Genomic DNA, 16,544 nt, shown 5'->3' with positions numbered 1-16,544 from the left:
GGCTGCAAATATAAGCTGTACTCCAGCTACAAAACGTTGTTCAAGTTTTTATGAGCAATCTATTGGCTTTCCCCATTTGAATGTGGTGGGTTTTTTGGGTTTTTTTTAAATAAACCATTTATTTTCAAGGACAAACAGTTAAAATACTAAGTATTATGAACTTCAATATCTTTTGAAAGTTAAAGTATCCATTACATATGAACCAATTTTCAATGCAACCTTTAAATTTCTTTGCTTGGTAAAATTGGAGGTAACTCTAAATGATTTCAGTTCAGGAGAGTAGTTTATGACTTAGAGAAAAGTAATTCTATATTTAATTCCTGACTTAAGAACTGCAGATCTCAAGAGAAAAGCTTCTTTAAATCTTAATACAGCTGCCAACATAGTGTTCATAAAGATTTCAGAGCAACTCCTAAAATTATCGTGGATCATTTTTCCCTGAAGCTCACTAAAATTCCAAATTGCTATTACAGATTAATGTTTCTGACAAAATGATCAGCAGTGAGATTTTGAATAATACATTTTAAGCTACTTTATTTAGATTTCAGAATTAACATACTCCTCTGAACAAAACCAGTTAAGTTGTACAGATCACTATGTCAGGTTCAGGAAGCAAACACAGAACAAGGCTATGCTCTATTACAAGCCCCTTTACCAATTTCAAGGGGAAACATTTCTAACCATACAGTTATTGTTCAAAATCTAAACTGTTTCTTTACAACTTTAGCAGCACAGATCATTCATATTGGAATTGGCATTCAAAACATAAAGGATTTATTTCTTTAAAAATTCCTGTACAAAACCTACACAAATACTTTCTCATTTGATAATATTTTCAGCTCTTCAGAAAAGTAAAGTACTCTACTTCAGGCTATGAGCACTGTGTTGTTTTGGGTAACTAATTTGAATTGGGATGGGAAGAGGCCAGGAGAATGGATTATCCTGTGCCAAGTCCAAATTTAAGGGATTCAAAGACTTTCATAGCAAAACAAAATGCTTCCTACTCCACCATTTAAAGTAGCTTCAAACACTTCATTTGGTTTCAGGACCATTTTGTTTTAAGAATTAATATGATTTAAGATTTTTCCATAATGAACAGCTCTCTCTCTCATATTTCATTATTTCAATGATAAACACATGCATTACTCTAGAGCGTTAGAGTGAAAATGATGTGCCTGTACAGTATCATAAGTGAGAAAATAATCTATTGCTTGACAATACGAATTTTATACTCATTGAACTGGCACTGCTGGCACTTCGCTTCTAACAAAAATTCACACTGCAGGTCATGATTTTAATTTACCCTCAAGTCTTTTAACTTCATCTCAACAGCCACCTGTTGGCATATTTATGGAGAAAAATGGACGGAGAGATATAAAGCTCTTTAGTGGGGCAGGTGCTGCCTTCAGAATCAGAACACCCTGGAAACAGACATTAGCATTCCAAATGGGACAATGCATCTTCATAGAGCTTTCATACCTCCCAGAATTATTACAAGCCAAAGAATAAATAAGCTTCCATGTAACTGCTCTGAAGGCATAGAGTCAAGTAACACATGGGTGGAACACACATTGAAGACTCAAGATACAGTTAAGACTTTAGTCTTAGTCTCAAGACTTTGTTAGCACTTGGGAGCCTGGCAGTCCTCAATCCCAATGAAAGGCTCTAAGGATACATATGTGGAGTTAGGTTTGTGTATCTGGCTCATACTGCACTACAGGACACACTGAGTTTTTACAGAAAGCTTCTACAGATTTGCAACAGACAAAAACATGCCTGTGGCAGGCTACAAAATCTGAACTTTTACGTTAACAGAATACCACATAAGCCATACCAAACAGTCAGGCTGAACTTGTTCAGCATCTAAATTTTGTCATATCTAAGGCAGAGCAGGTGATAAACACTGCCCATTAATCCTCAGTTTCAGATGCAAACCTGCAGATTCTTTTTCTGGGTCTCAGAATTTAACTAAAGAACTGCATTTGACCATCATTTTGAAGACTGTAATCAGCCAGTATTTTTCTAATTGCTAAGAAGAGTTCAGTGAAAACCTTTAGGCACCAGCATCAGCTTACACTGAACTCCACAGAAAACAACAAAATCACAGAATCACAGAATCGTAGGGGTTGGAAGGGACCTCGAGAGATAATCAGGTCCAGCCCCCTAAAATAAGGCACAAGGGTATGGAATTAGTCAAATGAAAAATCTAATTGGGAAATTTCTTAGATTTTATGTTTCCTGCATTGATATTCCTGCATTGATATGTGCAGCTGTACTTACCACTGCTTCCCGGCAAGAAGGACAAGCAGACATCCATAACAAATCCATTTCCAAACTGCAGAATTTCAATGCATTTAGCTGGAAAATAAGGACAATGTTGACCTTGTTCATCATTAAGTATTAAAGTTGCACTGTCATTTCCTTCTATATTACGCAGTTTGAATTTATTTTAAGGAGGTGAAAAGCTTTTCTCAGAAGCCTAACTAATAATGTTATCTTCTATGGGGCCACAGAAATCAATGCAGAGATAGCCAAGTTAAAAGGTAAGTTACTGTTCTCCATTGAGTATTAAAGTTGTACAGTTTCACTGTGGTAACACATTAGAAGTGATAAATATTCCTGTGGCAACAACATTCACTACACAGGAAGCTGAAACAGAATCTGTTTGCTACAAGAGCAAATAGATGAGCAGAAAAGTATCCTTCCTGCAAACACTCCCTAAGATCCTCAAACTGGTGAAACTACTACGCCCTCAAGATCAGAGCAATCAGGGAAGCCAAAAAGCTCTCTACAGAAGCAGAATTGGACTTCCACCACTGGAAACCACCACAGCAAGACAAAAAGGTCTTCAGGGTGTCCCTTGGGAGTATGAGAAGTACCTTCCAGTTCGCAGGACTGAAGACTGGGAGCTCCCACCCCTTTCTCTCATATAGGCAAAGCAATGTGAAATCCTCAGGTACACCAGATAAGGAAGAAAGTCGTTTGAGAGAGGCAGTCAGTACAACTCAACTAGCAAATAGCACTTCAAATCAAAAGATGTTAAATTTAGCCAAGTACTTCAGTGGATTAGCATTCGTCATTTTTAAATCAGTATGTTGCCCTGAATGTGAAAAAAAAGCCAACCCCAAAACAAAACAACCACAACAGCAACAAAACCTACAACTTCAAACCAACAAAGAGTTACCTTCTGAACCATGCTGAGACCAGATTCTCACAGTAGAGTCAGAAGCTGCAGAAGCTATTAGCAGATTTAAATCAGGTTCATCTGACTGGTACACAGCATCCACAGCACAAACAGCTTCAGTGTGGCCTTTGAGAGGAATGCTTTTCACAAGCTGAACACATCAGACAGTTTTACAAAGTTATACAGATAAACAAAAATAAATTCCAGTGACATATGTGAGAGATTTTTTAAAGCAGTTTTAAGAAATAGAATGATTTAATAGTGAATACTGAATCTGCCATGCTGTGCTTAAGCTACCACATATTCCAGGAAAATAGAGAGAAGGGATACAGAAGTAACATGTATAACTTGGTAAGATCTTGTTCAAAGCTGAGCAGAATTAAACTTTCCTGTGTACACTACACAAACCTCACCATTGCTTCAGAAAAGCTGGAAATAGTACAGAAGTTAGGAAGAGCAATTTTCCTTCTTTTCCTCCTTCTCTTGCCCCCCACCCTCAGAAGCATCCCAGAAAGGTTTGGAAAACCTTGGTGAAAGAGTCAGAGCAGAGAACACAATGCAATAAGCAGCAGCTACAGCAGCTCCAGCAGCAACTTTTAATGTGTTCTCACAAATCTAAACAGTGTTTTCTTCCTCCAAAATGTCAACATAAAACCCAAAAACTCTAAATGTAGACTAAAGGACCTAATTTCTTAATAAATAGATACAGATGATTCAATTTCTAATCTGTTCCTCACAATCACAAAGAGCAAACCAAAAAGATTTTCATTCTGTGATAAGAAATCATCCAGCATTTATCCAATTTTTGTCATAAACACTCTTGACATCTCTTTCCAAAATACAGCCTGGTAGGGCCCAGTTCAAATTCAAAAGATTTTTTGATTGGTCCAATATAGAACTTTGCCTGTTTCTAAGAATTTACACTGGTCTAGACCTGTTGCTAAAATAGGTACATTTAGCCACAGTCTTTTTTCAAACACTGCCTAAGGCTGCACACCTCATCAGCAGAAAAGGTTAATAAAGGAATATATGTTATTTTAAATAAATATGCAAGCAGGTACAACGGATCAGGATCAGAAATTAAACACTGATGCATTAAGCTAGGTGCCCTTCCCTCTAGCATGCTTTCTAATGCACTTTAAAATGCCAAGCTTAATTTAGTTTGAGACAGCCTGTGAAAGGCAGCTTAAAAGAAAGTGCTACATGAGATCAGAAAGCTGATGACTCAAGAACAAACAGGATCTTTTAGACATGCTAGTCAAATCCACCTGATGACTGTTTATCTAATTTCTTAATGAAGGCTGATTTGAAAAAGATAAACTACAGAAAAGAAACAACACAAAGTAAAACATAGCTTGACAGTGTACCAACAGTTTGGAGTATATACACATACACACATGGGGTTCAATAGTCAAGGTAAAATGGTAAGAAATACAGACAGAACAGGTAATTTGTAGCACATGAAAAACTAGAGGGGGAGCTTTAAAAAGAAGTTATTTCTGCTTACCTGATTATTCCAGGTTCCTGCCCCATTCCATTCCCAAAGAATGAGCTGCTTATCAGACCCACCAGAAATTAACTCTGTTTCAGAAGCTAAAAAATACATTGTGGTAAGCTTTGCAAACTGTTACTTTGTAACAGCAGTCAACAACACAAGCAGTTACATTGTTACTACTCACAAAATATCAGCTATCAACTGTAAGCGAAGTTTCCATCAAAATAAAACATGGCCAATATAACTTGCACCATACCACAGAACAAAGGTGTTCTCCAACATAAGGAGAAAAGCCACAGAATATCGAAAGTTCTGTTTAAATGTGATAAATACATCTATCCGAACAGATTCTCAAATCCAACAGTGTGATTTAGTATTCTCTTTCTTTCTTTGGTCTTTTTGGAGGGTAGGGAAATAAACCAAGAGAAGTCTAACCAAACAAAAGTCAAAGCTTCACATGAAAATTTAATTCCCAAGTTCTGCAAACAGTGGTTTTTAATCAATTTTAAGAAGAAAATTATTTAGTACAGCCAGCTGAAGGGATGGCAGTTTTTATCGCTATCAAAAAAGAACATTAGCACCACAGTACTTGGTTCTGAAAAAAAGCAACCAGCACATAACATTGGCAGCCCCATTTCTCCTTGTCAGTTAGTTTCTAAAAACGCCTAAGGGCAAGTATATGTGCTTTTGAAAAGCCTGAACTAAGGAGCTTTCAATCCTGTAATTATTATGAGGCAAAAGCTTCCTAAGGGTCTCAAATATCTGCATCTTGAAAGGTTACTTTTTCACGGATGTGACCTCTATGCGACTAAAACTTCATAGCCAGAGATCTCTTCAAAAGCACTGCACGTTAATTTACAAAGTCAAAACAACACAAAACTCCAAACCCTTACTGAAGGGCCCGGTGGCAGCACCAGCACCAGCCCCACAGCCGCCGACCTGCCACCGCAGCCCCAGGCCAAACAGCCCCCCGGGCTGGCCGCGGCTGCGGGGCCCGGAGAACACACCCGACCAGAGCCCTTCGCTTCCCGGACCAGATCACCCGAGTCTGGCAGGTGAGACTCCTGCGGAGCCAACCCGTTGCAATCCCCAGTGGGATGCTGGGCTTAAAGCGAGAGGATGCGCTGGAAGCGCTGCAGCTCCTCATCTCCTTCAGCTTACACCGCAGCCTCCCTGCTGCCGACCGCCCCTCCCCTCCTCTCCCCTCCTCAGCCCAGCCAAGGGCAGGACAGGAGTGCCCGAGGACCCGAGAAGGAGCGGTACCCCCCCCCCCCGCCATACACACACACACACACACACACACACACCGGTGCCCCGGCCCACCACCCCGAAGGGACAAGGAGAGGACGCTACTCACCGCCATCCCGCCGGCGGACCCAGCGCACGCAGTTCACCCTGCCGGCGTGGCCGCGGAGGGCAGCGGCCGCCCGCCTCACCTAGGGGGGGGAGCGAGAAAACACGGAGCGTGAGCCCGCCGCGCCGCCGGGCCTGGGCCAGCTCAGCCCCGGCTCAGCCCGGCCCACGGCGCCTCAGCTCACCGCCGGCTGGTAGAGGACAACGTCATGGCAGCTGCCGAAGGCAAGGATCCCCCCTCGCCCCCAGGACACGGCCCCGCTCCCCGCCCGGTTGGCGCAACAGGCGACGTGACAGACTTCCACGAGCGCCGCCATCTTCCCGCCCGCCGCGTGCGTGACCTCGCGCCGCTCCCGTAGCAACGACCCCGCGCGCTGCCCGAGGGGGCGGGGTCTGGGGCACGAGGGGCGGGGCCGGGCCCCAGCTTGTCGGTGGGAGGGTGGTGGGCGCGTCGGAGGCGGCTTGGCCCGGCCGCGGGACAGAGGGGGTCCGTGTAAGCCCAGGTGGCCGTGGGGAGAGCCCGGCCTTGGGCTTTCACGGCTTGCTGAGGTGTGAAGAAGCCCCAGGGCCGGGCTTGACCCACACAGCACTCCCGCCGGGACAGAGGAGCCTAAAAACGGGGCAATGGCAATAAGTGACCCCAGAATTACGATGGGAGGAAGCCGTTTTAATCTTTATTGCACCTTTTGTCAAACACCCAAGGGTTTAAAAGGTTTAAAAGTCTTCCGGGTTTTGGATTGTTTTTTCATGCATAGGAGCTGCTTCCACATGTTCTAGGAAAGAGATGAGCTGCGATGGTGGTGTTCGCAAGCAGTTCTCATCTGTTTCTGCCACCTGTAAAGCCTCCCTCTGATAAAGAATTAAGTCACTGGGCGCAGGGGTCATTTGATGTCACAGGGTGCTACCATGTCCTGAAGTAACTGTTCAGAGAAGTCACATCAATTTGCAACTGGATGATGCAACTGGGCCTAGTGGGGTGGTCTGAGTACCTCTGTTTTTCAAGATCAAAGATGGGATCTTAGCAGATGAGGGAATTCCACATCACTTAATATCTTGCCCTGTTCCTTGATACATTGACCTCCCTGCCAAAGAAATTAAAACCAAATCAAAAGAGAGAAATACTGCACTATTACTGTAGTTCTTGTATGGTCACTGGCCTAAAGAAGTGGGATTGTGAGAGGCTGTAACACTATGGATGTGCCATGAACTGTTTTCAGTCATTTGGCTTCACAGGCTAAAGAGTTTGGCCAGTTCCCAGTGGCTACAGATGCAACCGGCTGTTTCACAGGCTGTGCAGGAGTCTCAGCAGGAGCTTCAAGATGTCCCCTCTGCCTCCAAACACTCTGCTCCACACACATAGGCAGCCCTGGAGCAGAGGCCAGGCAGAAGTATAAATGGAATATGCTGTGTCAGAAGGCATGGAAAGGGAGAAGAAACGGAGATGTGACTGCCTACATCTGTCCTGTGCTTCCTGCCTCCAGATTGTACCTGAGAAATCCTGAAATAATCAAAACTCAACAGAAAAGCTGGAGGGAGGAGACAGGTGCAAGGAATGTGGGTCAGGAATAGAAGCAGCAGAGAGCAAGCAGGCATCGAGAGGAAGTGCTTTGCGTAGCACAGGGAACACTTTGGACCCTAAACCAGTCCTGCCTGGCCTTTATCTCCCCAGGTGCCTGCATGTTCATGAATGCTGGCTGTCAGCAGTGCTGTAACCTGACACAAAAATGTTACAGCTGGGCATGGCTTTTTCCAGTGGGTATGAGAGGAAGGAAACTCTGCCCGATCACATACAAGATACAGCCAGAAATGTTAGCTGCTAAGGGAACAAATGAGTCCTTACAGAAAAATGCATGGAACCAGTCATCAAAGCGTTCTTTAACTGAGGAGTGCTGTCCCAGAGGATGGCAGCAGTCAGGTTGCACAGCAACCCTCTTCTCGGCATGCCCGGCCAGGGTCGGAGTCAGGGCTCCAATGGGAGGTCAGCCTCTGCCAAAAAGCTGGGACATATTGTAGGAGTTGCATTTGTTGCTGTGGGAACGACACTGGTTCTGACTGTGCTTGTAGGTGAAACGTAGGCTTTCCCAAAATGGATTTGGGTGGAGGGTTCCTCTGTGACACAAGAAATTTACTCATCTGACAGATCACGTGCTGCTGATTATGTTCTGTAAACAGAAGGTCTGTGGGTGCTGCTTGTGTCGGAGAGAGTTGGAGGTGCTCATCGTGCCTGAGGGTGTGAGGGCCCTATGGCCATATGCTGCACCGTTTTGTGGGGTTGGTCCTTGCAGCCTTAGGCCAACCACCTCAGCGATAGTCCTTGCCAAGGCAACTTGAGGGAGCAATTTGCAGGGGGACTGCTAGCACCAGGTATTGCCAGTGATTGCCTCCTTTCTGCCACAAAAGTCTATCACCCCCATGCCACCCCAACACCTCCCAACACCGAGAGAACTGGCATAAATCAAAACCGAACATGGACTTGAAAGTGCCATGGGGAATGCTGTAGTAGCACCCGTTGAGGTATGACCAAGAAGTGTGGGAAGCTCGGTGTGTGTCTGAACAGGCCAGCCTAGAGAAGCCCAGTTTCTTACTCTCCATAAGTATTCCATCTGACCGAGTCCTCAGTCACATGGGGTATATTAGCCTTTGGTCTCACTCAAGAAAGGGTTTTTTGTGAGTTCTGACATTATAGGATCTTATGTCTGAAAATCAAAACACCTGGAGGATAGTGTATAAGAAATTTAGAATATCAGATAATAACATCAGAACCAATACAGCTTTTAGGAACACGTGCATTGTAAGGAAGTAATGGCAGTGGTCAGTGATGTTACCAGGATGGAAAAGGCCATGTTCTGGGCCAGTCACCAACTGCCAGTCTTCATTCGCAGCTAATGTGCTTACTGAATTAAAATCTGTCCTTGCTGTTTTCCTTCATATTCCCAGAAAATAACTTCTTCACTTTTCAGAAATATATGTAAATATACTCCCCTCTTTGGAGTAATTTTTGAGGCCCAGGAAGAACTCCATTCATTGAACATCAGAAAAGGTTGTGACGGTGCCTACACAGGCTTTAGAAGTCACTCAGTAGCCTTGTTCACATCTATTATGTGTCCCAATTTGGCTCTGCCACTGGAGTTGCATCAACAAATTTCCATAAGGGACATACTACTTACACTGATAAAAGGTTTCTTAAGCTTAAAATAAACCCAACAGTTAGATATCGAAATAATAACTTCTGTTATTTCAATAGCAAAATAGTAATTTTGGTGGGAAACCTGTGTCTACAAGTCAGGTTTTACAGGCAGAGGTGGCTTCCTGAACTCTCTGCCCCACTCAGTTATGCCTGAAAGCTTTTAGAAAATACAGCACTGGTCAAAAAATGATATATAGTATTTAATATATGTATCTAATTATGTTTAAACAAAGACATGAAAATATAATAATGTTGGAAATAACATTCTCACTTCCTGCAGAATGTTTTCCAACCGATTATACAGCATATTTAGCTTCATCTTTCTTTTCTGGTTTTATGAGGAAAAAAATTAAAATTTAATTATATACAGTTTAATTCTATAGAAGAATATGTAGGAGTTGTTAAACTAGCAAAGCTGAGCATTCAAAGGTTGGGGGCCTTGTTCTTCTTGTAAGTTGTTGAACTTCGCCTGTCTTTATTTGTCTTCATTGTATACATGCCTTATGAAGTAATCATTAATGAAGTTACCTCATACTCAAATTACTGCCTGCTATTTTTACTGTAGGCTGCTTCCCTGCAGTAGCAACCTGGGTGAGTAGTGCCTGGTGAATGAGGCAGCTATTCAGCATTTCATTTTCTCCCTAGTAGTTATACCATGGCCCTAGGCCTAATTTTCTGTACAGCATTAGCACAGAATTATCCTTTCCCTCATAGCCTTTTTTATTTTGTATGACTTCTGCCACAGTACCTGAATGTGTCAGAAAAATGTATTAGCTATATTTCTCTTTATAATATCACCATTAGGCAGATGGGTGTTATTACATTCGGCTTATGTGTGACAATTTCTTCCTAGGACCGGAATTCATGACAAAAGCACCGTAATTCTTCAGTGGGAGGGCACAGAATGGTGTTCAGGAGAGGGGCTAGCCACCCACATCACCCATTGCCTCCAGCTGGGACTGTGAGTGTTTAAAGCTTTTGGAAATCAGAGTCCAGCATGGGGACACTCCTTCTGCAGGGCCAGGGTTTCACCTGGGGGATCAAAGCTGAAGCACTTAAAAAGTAAGTAATAAACAATAGTATCAAAAAGATGAAGGTGAATTTAAGTTATCTGCCGCCTTTGCTGAGGATGCCTGTACATCAGCTAGGAAGAACTCCATTGCCTTCAGCATCTTGAGTAGAAATCCAGCCTCTCCCCTTTTGCCAGCTGTGGGATCTGCTTCAGAAAGTCTTTCAAAATTCGAGGAATACTACTAACTCATGGGTTTGCTGGGATTTCTTTCCCTTCAGCCAGCATCTACCAGTATGCTGCCAGAAGGGATGACTTCCTTGCATTTCTCAAGATTTTAAAAAAGCAGATATTGTCACTTGAATAGATTCAGTTTAAAATGTTTAAATAAGTTTTTGGAGACAATTTCCCTTTTAATTCATCTCACTGAAGTCTGAAAGTTGAATGGTGCTGGTGAAAAGAGTTGAACTGAGCAAATTTTAACTATAGCTATTTCCATTTTTATCGAAGGCTGTATTTTAAGTATTCTATGAATGGCTTATATTCCCCACTGCCTAAATGGATTTCTGATTTTCTGAAGAGAAAATAAACTAATTATTTAGATATACCATCAAAATTAGCTCTCCAAACAATAACTGTAATGGCTGTCTGAAAGAAATTCCACAGAAAATCTCTCTGATTTTTTTTTTTTTAAAGGAAGACCAAATGCAAACATGACCTAGAAAATTGCTTGGGGGTAAAAAAAAATAAAGAAAAAGGATGAAACAGCTTGTCACATAATCAAACTGATTATGCATTATGTTTTTGAAGCAGAAGCTCTAAAAGGAAACATCACAATAGGCCATGCATTCCAGAGGGCGTGCATGCACACACACACACACACACACACACACACACACACACACACGAGTACTTGGAAATGTAATCATGAAGAGGTAAAATCATATTTTTTGCTTAAATTCTGTATTGTCAGCAGTTCTGGCAGCTCTGGTATGCCTTGGGTAGCATATTGCTCCACACTATTAAAGTAATATCTCCCAAAACTAAATTCTGTAATGTTTTCCTGACACGTCTCTTCATGCTCATTTGAAAATAAACGTAATGAATAAACATCAGTGGGTCACTTTATTTGCACACACACGTATGTGTTTGCACACAACCCCATTCACCATCCACATGTTCACAATGGGTTTGATCTCGAAGGGTTGTTGTGCAAGTTGTATGATGCTTCAGAGTTTCCAGAAGGGAATGCCTTTGGTGGTGAAAGAGATTGCCAGCATTAGATGAGGCTTTGACTCAGGGATCTGGTTACTCACACCAGGAGCTGGCAGGTTTGGGGTTTTTTTTATCTGGATGTTAATGTCACCCTCCACTGCTGCTTGTCACTGTCTCACACCTGGTTACTTGGTGAGCACAGGTATGGAAACCATTAACCTGCTAGCCTGCCAGTCTGGAGCTGTCACGAGGTTGCACTTAGGAGGAAATAAAAACACCATTACAGGTTTGTATGAGAAAATCTGCTCCCCCACCCCTGTTCCTGGGGCTAAGTGGGCAAAGGATAATGTCCACTGAATCTCAGAGCCGCAGGGAAAGGGGAACACAGCACAGGATGTCTAGTGGCCATACAACAGCCTGCTCGTGGTGTGTAAAACTTTGTTTCCTAGGAAAGATAATGAAAAACTCTCTAATTCCTCTCAAAATACAGTTTACTTTTAAAAATAACTTTTTAAAATGTGAATATTGATGTATAAAGTTTCTGTGCAGGCAGCAATTTATTTGCAGAATTTAAAGAACTGCTTTGCTACCCATGAAGTTGTAAGGAAAAGCTGACTGTCCCACTGCAGTGGCTACGAAGTGCTCTGTGCCATTCAAGTGGGAGTTGGCATCACAGGTGACTGGTATTATTTTCCCACTGTCGCCTGTGACGTCTGTCTGGGCTGCATCCCTGAGCAGCCATAGGCAACAGAGGGGAAATGATTTTACTTTGAACTGGGGAAAAAGTGCTTTCTGTTTAGTGTGTCTCAGCTTAAATAAGCAGCTCAGAAGCAGACTGTGTACTGCACTAGCATGTAGAAAACCTTCTTAACACAGACTGTGCTCCTTACAGGGATGTAAGACTGAATTATTGTTGATGTGAAGGAAATTTAGAAAAGTATTGACTGAACACGAGGGGAAAAAAATCCCAACGGTGAGTCGGTCAAACTATACCAGATAAACTGCAGTGTATTGAACAGATATATTCTGATACATCTTCAGATTTAAAGCAGTGAGTTCTGCTTTCTACCAGGAGCTGAATTCAGCCTCTTCCTTGTGCATAACCATTCTAAATAATATACTTGTGGACATTGAGTAGATCTTTTGATACCTAAAATAATAAGACATCCATTGATAAATTTCATAGCTATGTTTTTCTTTTCATTATGTAAATTTCTTTATGAGGTGACACAGATAATCTTCACATATGAAAATACACAGCCAGAGCAACCACAAAAACTTAAAACAGCAAACTGACACACAAAAGACTCCAAAGTAATAATCATTAAACAAAGATAAAGATCATTCTTTTCCTGCTTTTGTTTCCTACCTCTCAAATGGGCAAAGCCATATGAGATGAATCCTGCCTGATTTGTCAAAGTACCTGTTTGAAGAGGTGAAGAGAAATGCTAAGACCAAGTTCCAAGGCACCAAAGGGACTTAGGAACCCAACTTCTATTCAGTTATCTAAATGCTTCAGAGGGGATCCAGGCCTACACTGTTTAGCTTAATCTGTGTTGTGGTTAATTTGACACACTGGATGAAATAGAAAAGAATTAAAAAAACAGCATGAAATTGTGAAAATATGAAAGAATGTTTTATAGAGACAGTGAAAGCTGCATCAGTTTAATCATTTGGACAATCATGTGCAATGTAACTCAAGTTGGCAGTTGCAAGCACGTGGGTTTTAACTCTCAAGTGCGAGTGCATTTCGAGGTGAGCCACTTCATTTCATTTTTCTTTACATTTGCTATCACATTTAAAGAGTTTCCAGCACCATTTAAAGAAGTAAACTACTGAAGCAGGGATGTCTAAAGAAGGAGGGCAAAAGCAATCTCTGTGGTAGTGACCCTTATAGGACATTCTGCAAATAGCTTTGCATGAAAGAACCAAGCAGAAGGGGCATACGCCAAAAGCCTGCAGTGCATGCTGAAATTCATTCATGAGAAGAAAACTTCTGCACAGTCAGCAGAAATCTACTTAGAGAGTAGATGTTTGCCTTTCATGTGGCATTAAATGTCAACAAAAAACTTACACAAGGCTAGAGTGATTTTGATGGCATGAAAAAATGTCATTTCACCAAGGGTAAATTGCAACATTTCTCATAGTTCCGTCCCAAGTGATCCCATTTCTTCCATCCAAAAAGTCCATCGTCCATGTAATCAGCACCAGCCAAACTTTACTTTTGCTTCCAGCCATCTTCTACAGATGAAGAAACCTGCATCTACCCACTCTGTTCTGACCTCTTACTTCAGTCTCTTGAATCTACAGAGTGTCAGAGAAGATCCAGTCCCTCTTTTTCTTGTCATCTCTGATACTTCACAGTCTGCTGACCTTCTCTTGCAGCTCCTTAACTTGCTGACACAGATTCTCAATGAGTACGTATCTCCTATGAGCCAAAAGATCATTTTCTACCGCCCCAGTCTCCACGAGAGGCTCTCCATGGAGAGCTGCATCCTCCTGGAGCTTTCTCTGGATCAGGGCCTCTGGCCCTGCTTGAGCGTGGGGGTTGGACAAGATGAGCTCCAGAGGTCCCTTCCAACCTCAACTATTCTGTGACTTGGTGGTTTTGTTAACAGGGAAATAGCTCCAGTGTCTGCTGGGGGCCCTGCCCTGCAGTGCATCACCATCATTACTGAGGACACGGATGCTGTTCAGAGCAGAGCTGCTGTGCACCTTCTGCACAAACCAGAGCATCCATTTGCTGCCTCTGTCACCTCCTTTATGAAATGTTTTCTCAATTGTGCAATTTATTCTTTCTCCAGTAGTATTTTTTTTTTTTTGGTAGCAGGAATTGGGCCTTTAGAGACCTCATCCTGCCTAAACCATTGCTGGAGTCTCATAGTCGCTCTAACAGCTGGTTGTATTTTCTACAGCTATTGAATTCTGAGTCTGTTCAGGTCTTCTACTCCACCTGGATAAAATTTCCAGCATACAGCTAGAGAGGACCATGATACATTAGACGAGCAATTGGCTGACGGGTTGGGCTCAAAGAGTTATAGTAAATGGAGTTACTTCAAGCTGGTGGCCAGTCACCTGTGGCATTCCTCAGGGCTCAATTGTAAGGCGAGTGCTCTTTAATGTTTCTGTAAATGATTTGGATGTAGGAATCAAATGTACATTAAGTTTGCCAGTCATACTAAACTGGGAGGAGCTATGGACTCCCTCAGGGGTAAAGAGGCCTTACAGAGAGATTTGGACAGACCAGAGAGCTGGGCAATCACCAAATGTATTAAATTTAACAAGAACAAATGCTGGATTTTCCACCTGGAACAGGTTAATCCTGGTTATACATAAAAACTGAGGGACAAGAGGCTGGAGAGTGGCCCCACAGAAAGAGATCTGGGGGTTTGGGTTGATGCCAACTTGAATACAACTCAAGAGTGTGCTCTGGCAGCCAAAAAGGCCAACTGTGTCTTGCATCAAGCACAGCACAGCTACTCTTAGTCAAGGAAGGTGATTGTCCCATTCTACACTGCACTAGGAGTCCCTTCTCAGGTATTGTGTGCAGTTTTGGGAACCTTGGTCTAAGAAGAGTAACAAACTATTAGAGTGTGTCCAGAAGAGGGTAGCCAAGATGGTGAAAGGTCTCAAGGGCAAGACTTAAAAGAAGTGCCTGACATCAGTTTTTCTGTTCATCTCGGAGAAGAGAAGGCTGAGGGGTGACCTCATCGTGGCCTACAACTTCAAGGGGGACGGTGGAGGGGAGAGGCACTGATCACTCTTCTGGTGACCAGCAATAGGACACGTGGAAATGGGATGAAGCTGCATCACAGGAAGTTAAGAATGGACATTAAGCAAAGTTTCTTCACTGAGACAATGGTCAATTACTGGAACAGTCTTCACAGGGAAGTGGTCATGGCACCAAGTGTCAGAGTTCAAGGAGCATCTGGACAATGCTCTTAGTCATATGGTAGCACTGCAGGGAATTGGACCTGATATCCTTATGGGTCCCTTCCTGTTCTGGTTATTCCTACAGCAGCCCAAGTGACCAAAAGGGGAGAGCATCTCTCTGAGGACAGGATCTGCTCTGGGCAGCACCCCATGGGAAAATCTACCCAGGCTCCATCCAATGCTGAGCACCTTATCCTGTCATACAAAACTTGCTGTTTTATTGAGCCATTTGCTGTTGAGCCTTTACTTGTTGATACTCACAATGAGCTCTGCTCCCTCCTTCTCCTCACCTCACCCCCTCCCCAGTACAGAACAACTTCCTTTGTGTTTCCCTGCTCCAGGTGCTAGCCACCGTGACTTTCTTAAACTATAGCGTGTTCCCTAAGTTGTGTAAATTAATCATGTTTATAAAATGAAAAAAAAAAAAAGACTTCTATAGAAGTTGCCAGATGACCTGCACTGAAGAGGTGTGTCAGTGCCTCATGCAGACACCAGCAACACCGAGCTGGGGAGATGTATATCATTCCCAGACTACGCATGGTACAGTACATGTGCTGGATAAATGCTACCAAGTCACTCAGAAATATGTATCAGGCAGGCAAGAAAAAGGGGGTCTGCTGAGGGGACTTCTACTCACTTGCTTTTCTGGCTCTTGTTTATCACTTTGTGAGAACGGCTTTAAATTATTGGCCTTTTGCCTATTTATTTTTTTTCTTGCTGTCATTTGTCATTACCTGACTTTTGTTGGAAGCTCTGAGGATCCAGAGATGCCAAGATGTTTTGGTTCAGCTGTTTACATGAGGCTTGTGACAGATGGTGGAACTTTACTCTTAATGAGAAGGTTTTCCACCCGTGAGAAAGCGCTCCCTAAGCCTGCAGCAAACTGGAGGTCACTGCAGTAGGACAACCTCAGGTGGGTATCAGGAAAAAGCAGGAGCCCCAGGGTGGTCTCTAACAATCTGCACACTGTTAAGTGGTGCAGACTTAATGGATGGTGGTGTTACCCCTAGCACAGTCCTGCCTTTTGAACACCAGGGCATAATAATAAGGATGGGGGAAAAAAAAGGCAAAAAAAAAGGACAAGCCTTTAGCCTGGAGGAAGAGTGAAAAAGAAGCTGGTGCATTCATGTTGGAGCCAAAAAAAATAATTGTGTTATTTACTTGGACT

At 42.8% G+C, this 16,544-nt stretch overlaps 1 protein-coding gene across 1 annotated transcript in view; it reads right to left on the bottom strand.

Moving 5' to 3' along the window:
* Positions 1-6,349, bottom strand: part of ELP2 (elongator acetyltransferase complex subunit 2) — a gene marked incomplete at its 5' end in the record, with an annotated part of 36,395 nt that extends 30,046 nt beyond the window's left edge. The window contains 5 exons of the mRNA XM_084260406.1: positions 2,281-2,358; positions 3,185-3,335; positions 4,692-4,777; positions 6,037-6,115; positions 6,218-6,349. Of these exons, the coding sequence (XP_084116532.1) occupies positions 2,281-2,358; positions 3,185-3,335; positions 4,692-4,777; positions 6,037-6,115; positions 6,218-6,349 (526 nt within the window). The remainder of the gene's footprint in view (positions 1-2,280; positions 2,359-3,184; positions 3,336-4,691; positions 4,778-6,036; positions 6,116-6,217) is intronic.
* Between the last annotated feature and the right edge of the window lie 10,195 nt (positions 6,350-16,544).

This window comes from Gallinula chloropus (genome assembly GCF_964237585.1).
Source record: "Gallinula chloropus genome assembly, chromosome: 2".
NCBI classification, from domain to species: Eukaryota; Metazoa; Chordata; class Aves; order Gruiformes; family Rallidae; genus Gallinula; species Gallinula chloropus.
The sequence above is the reverse complement of the archived record's forward strand: the minus strand, read 5'-3'. Positions and strand labels throughout refer to the sequence as shown.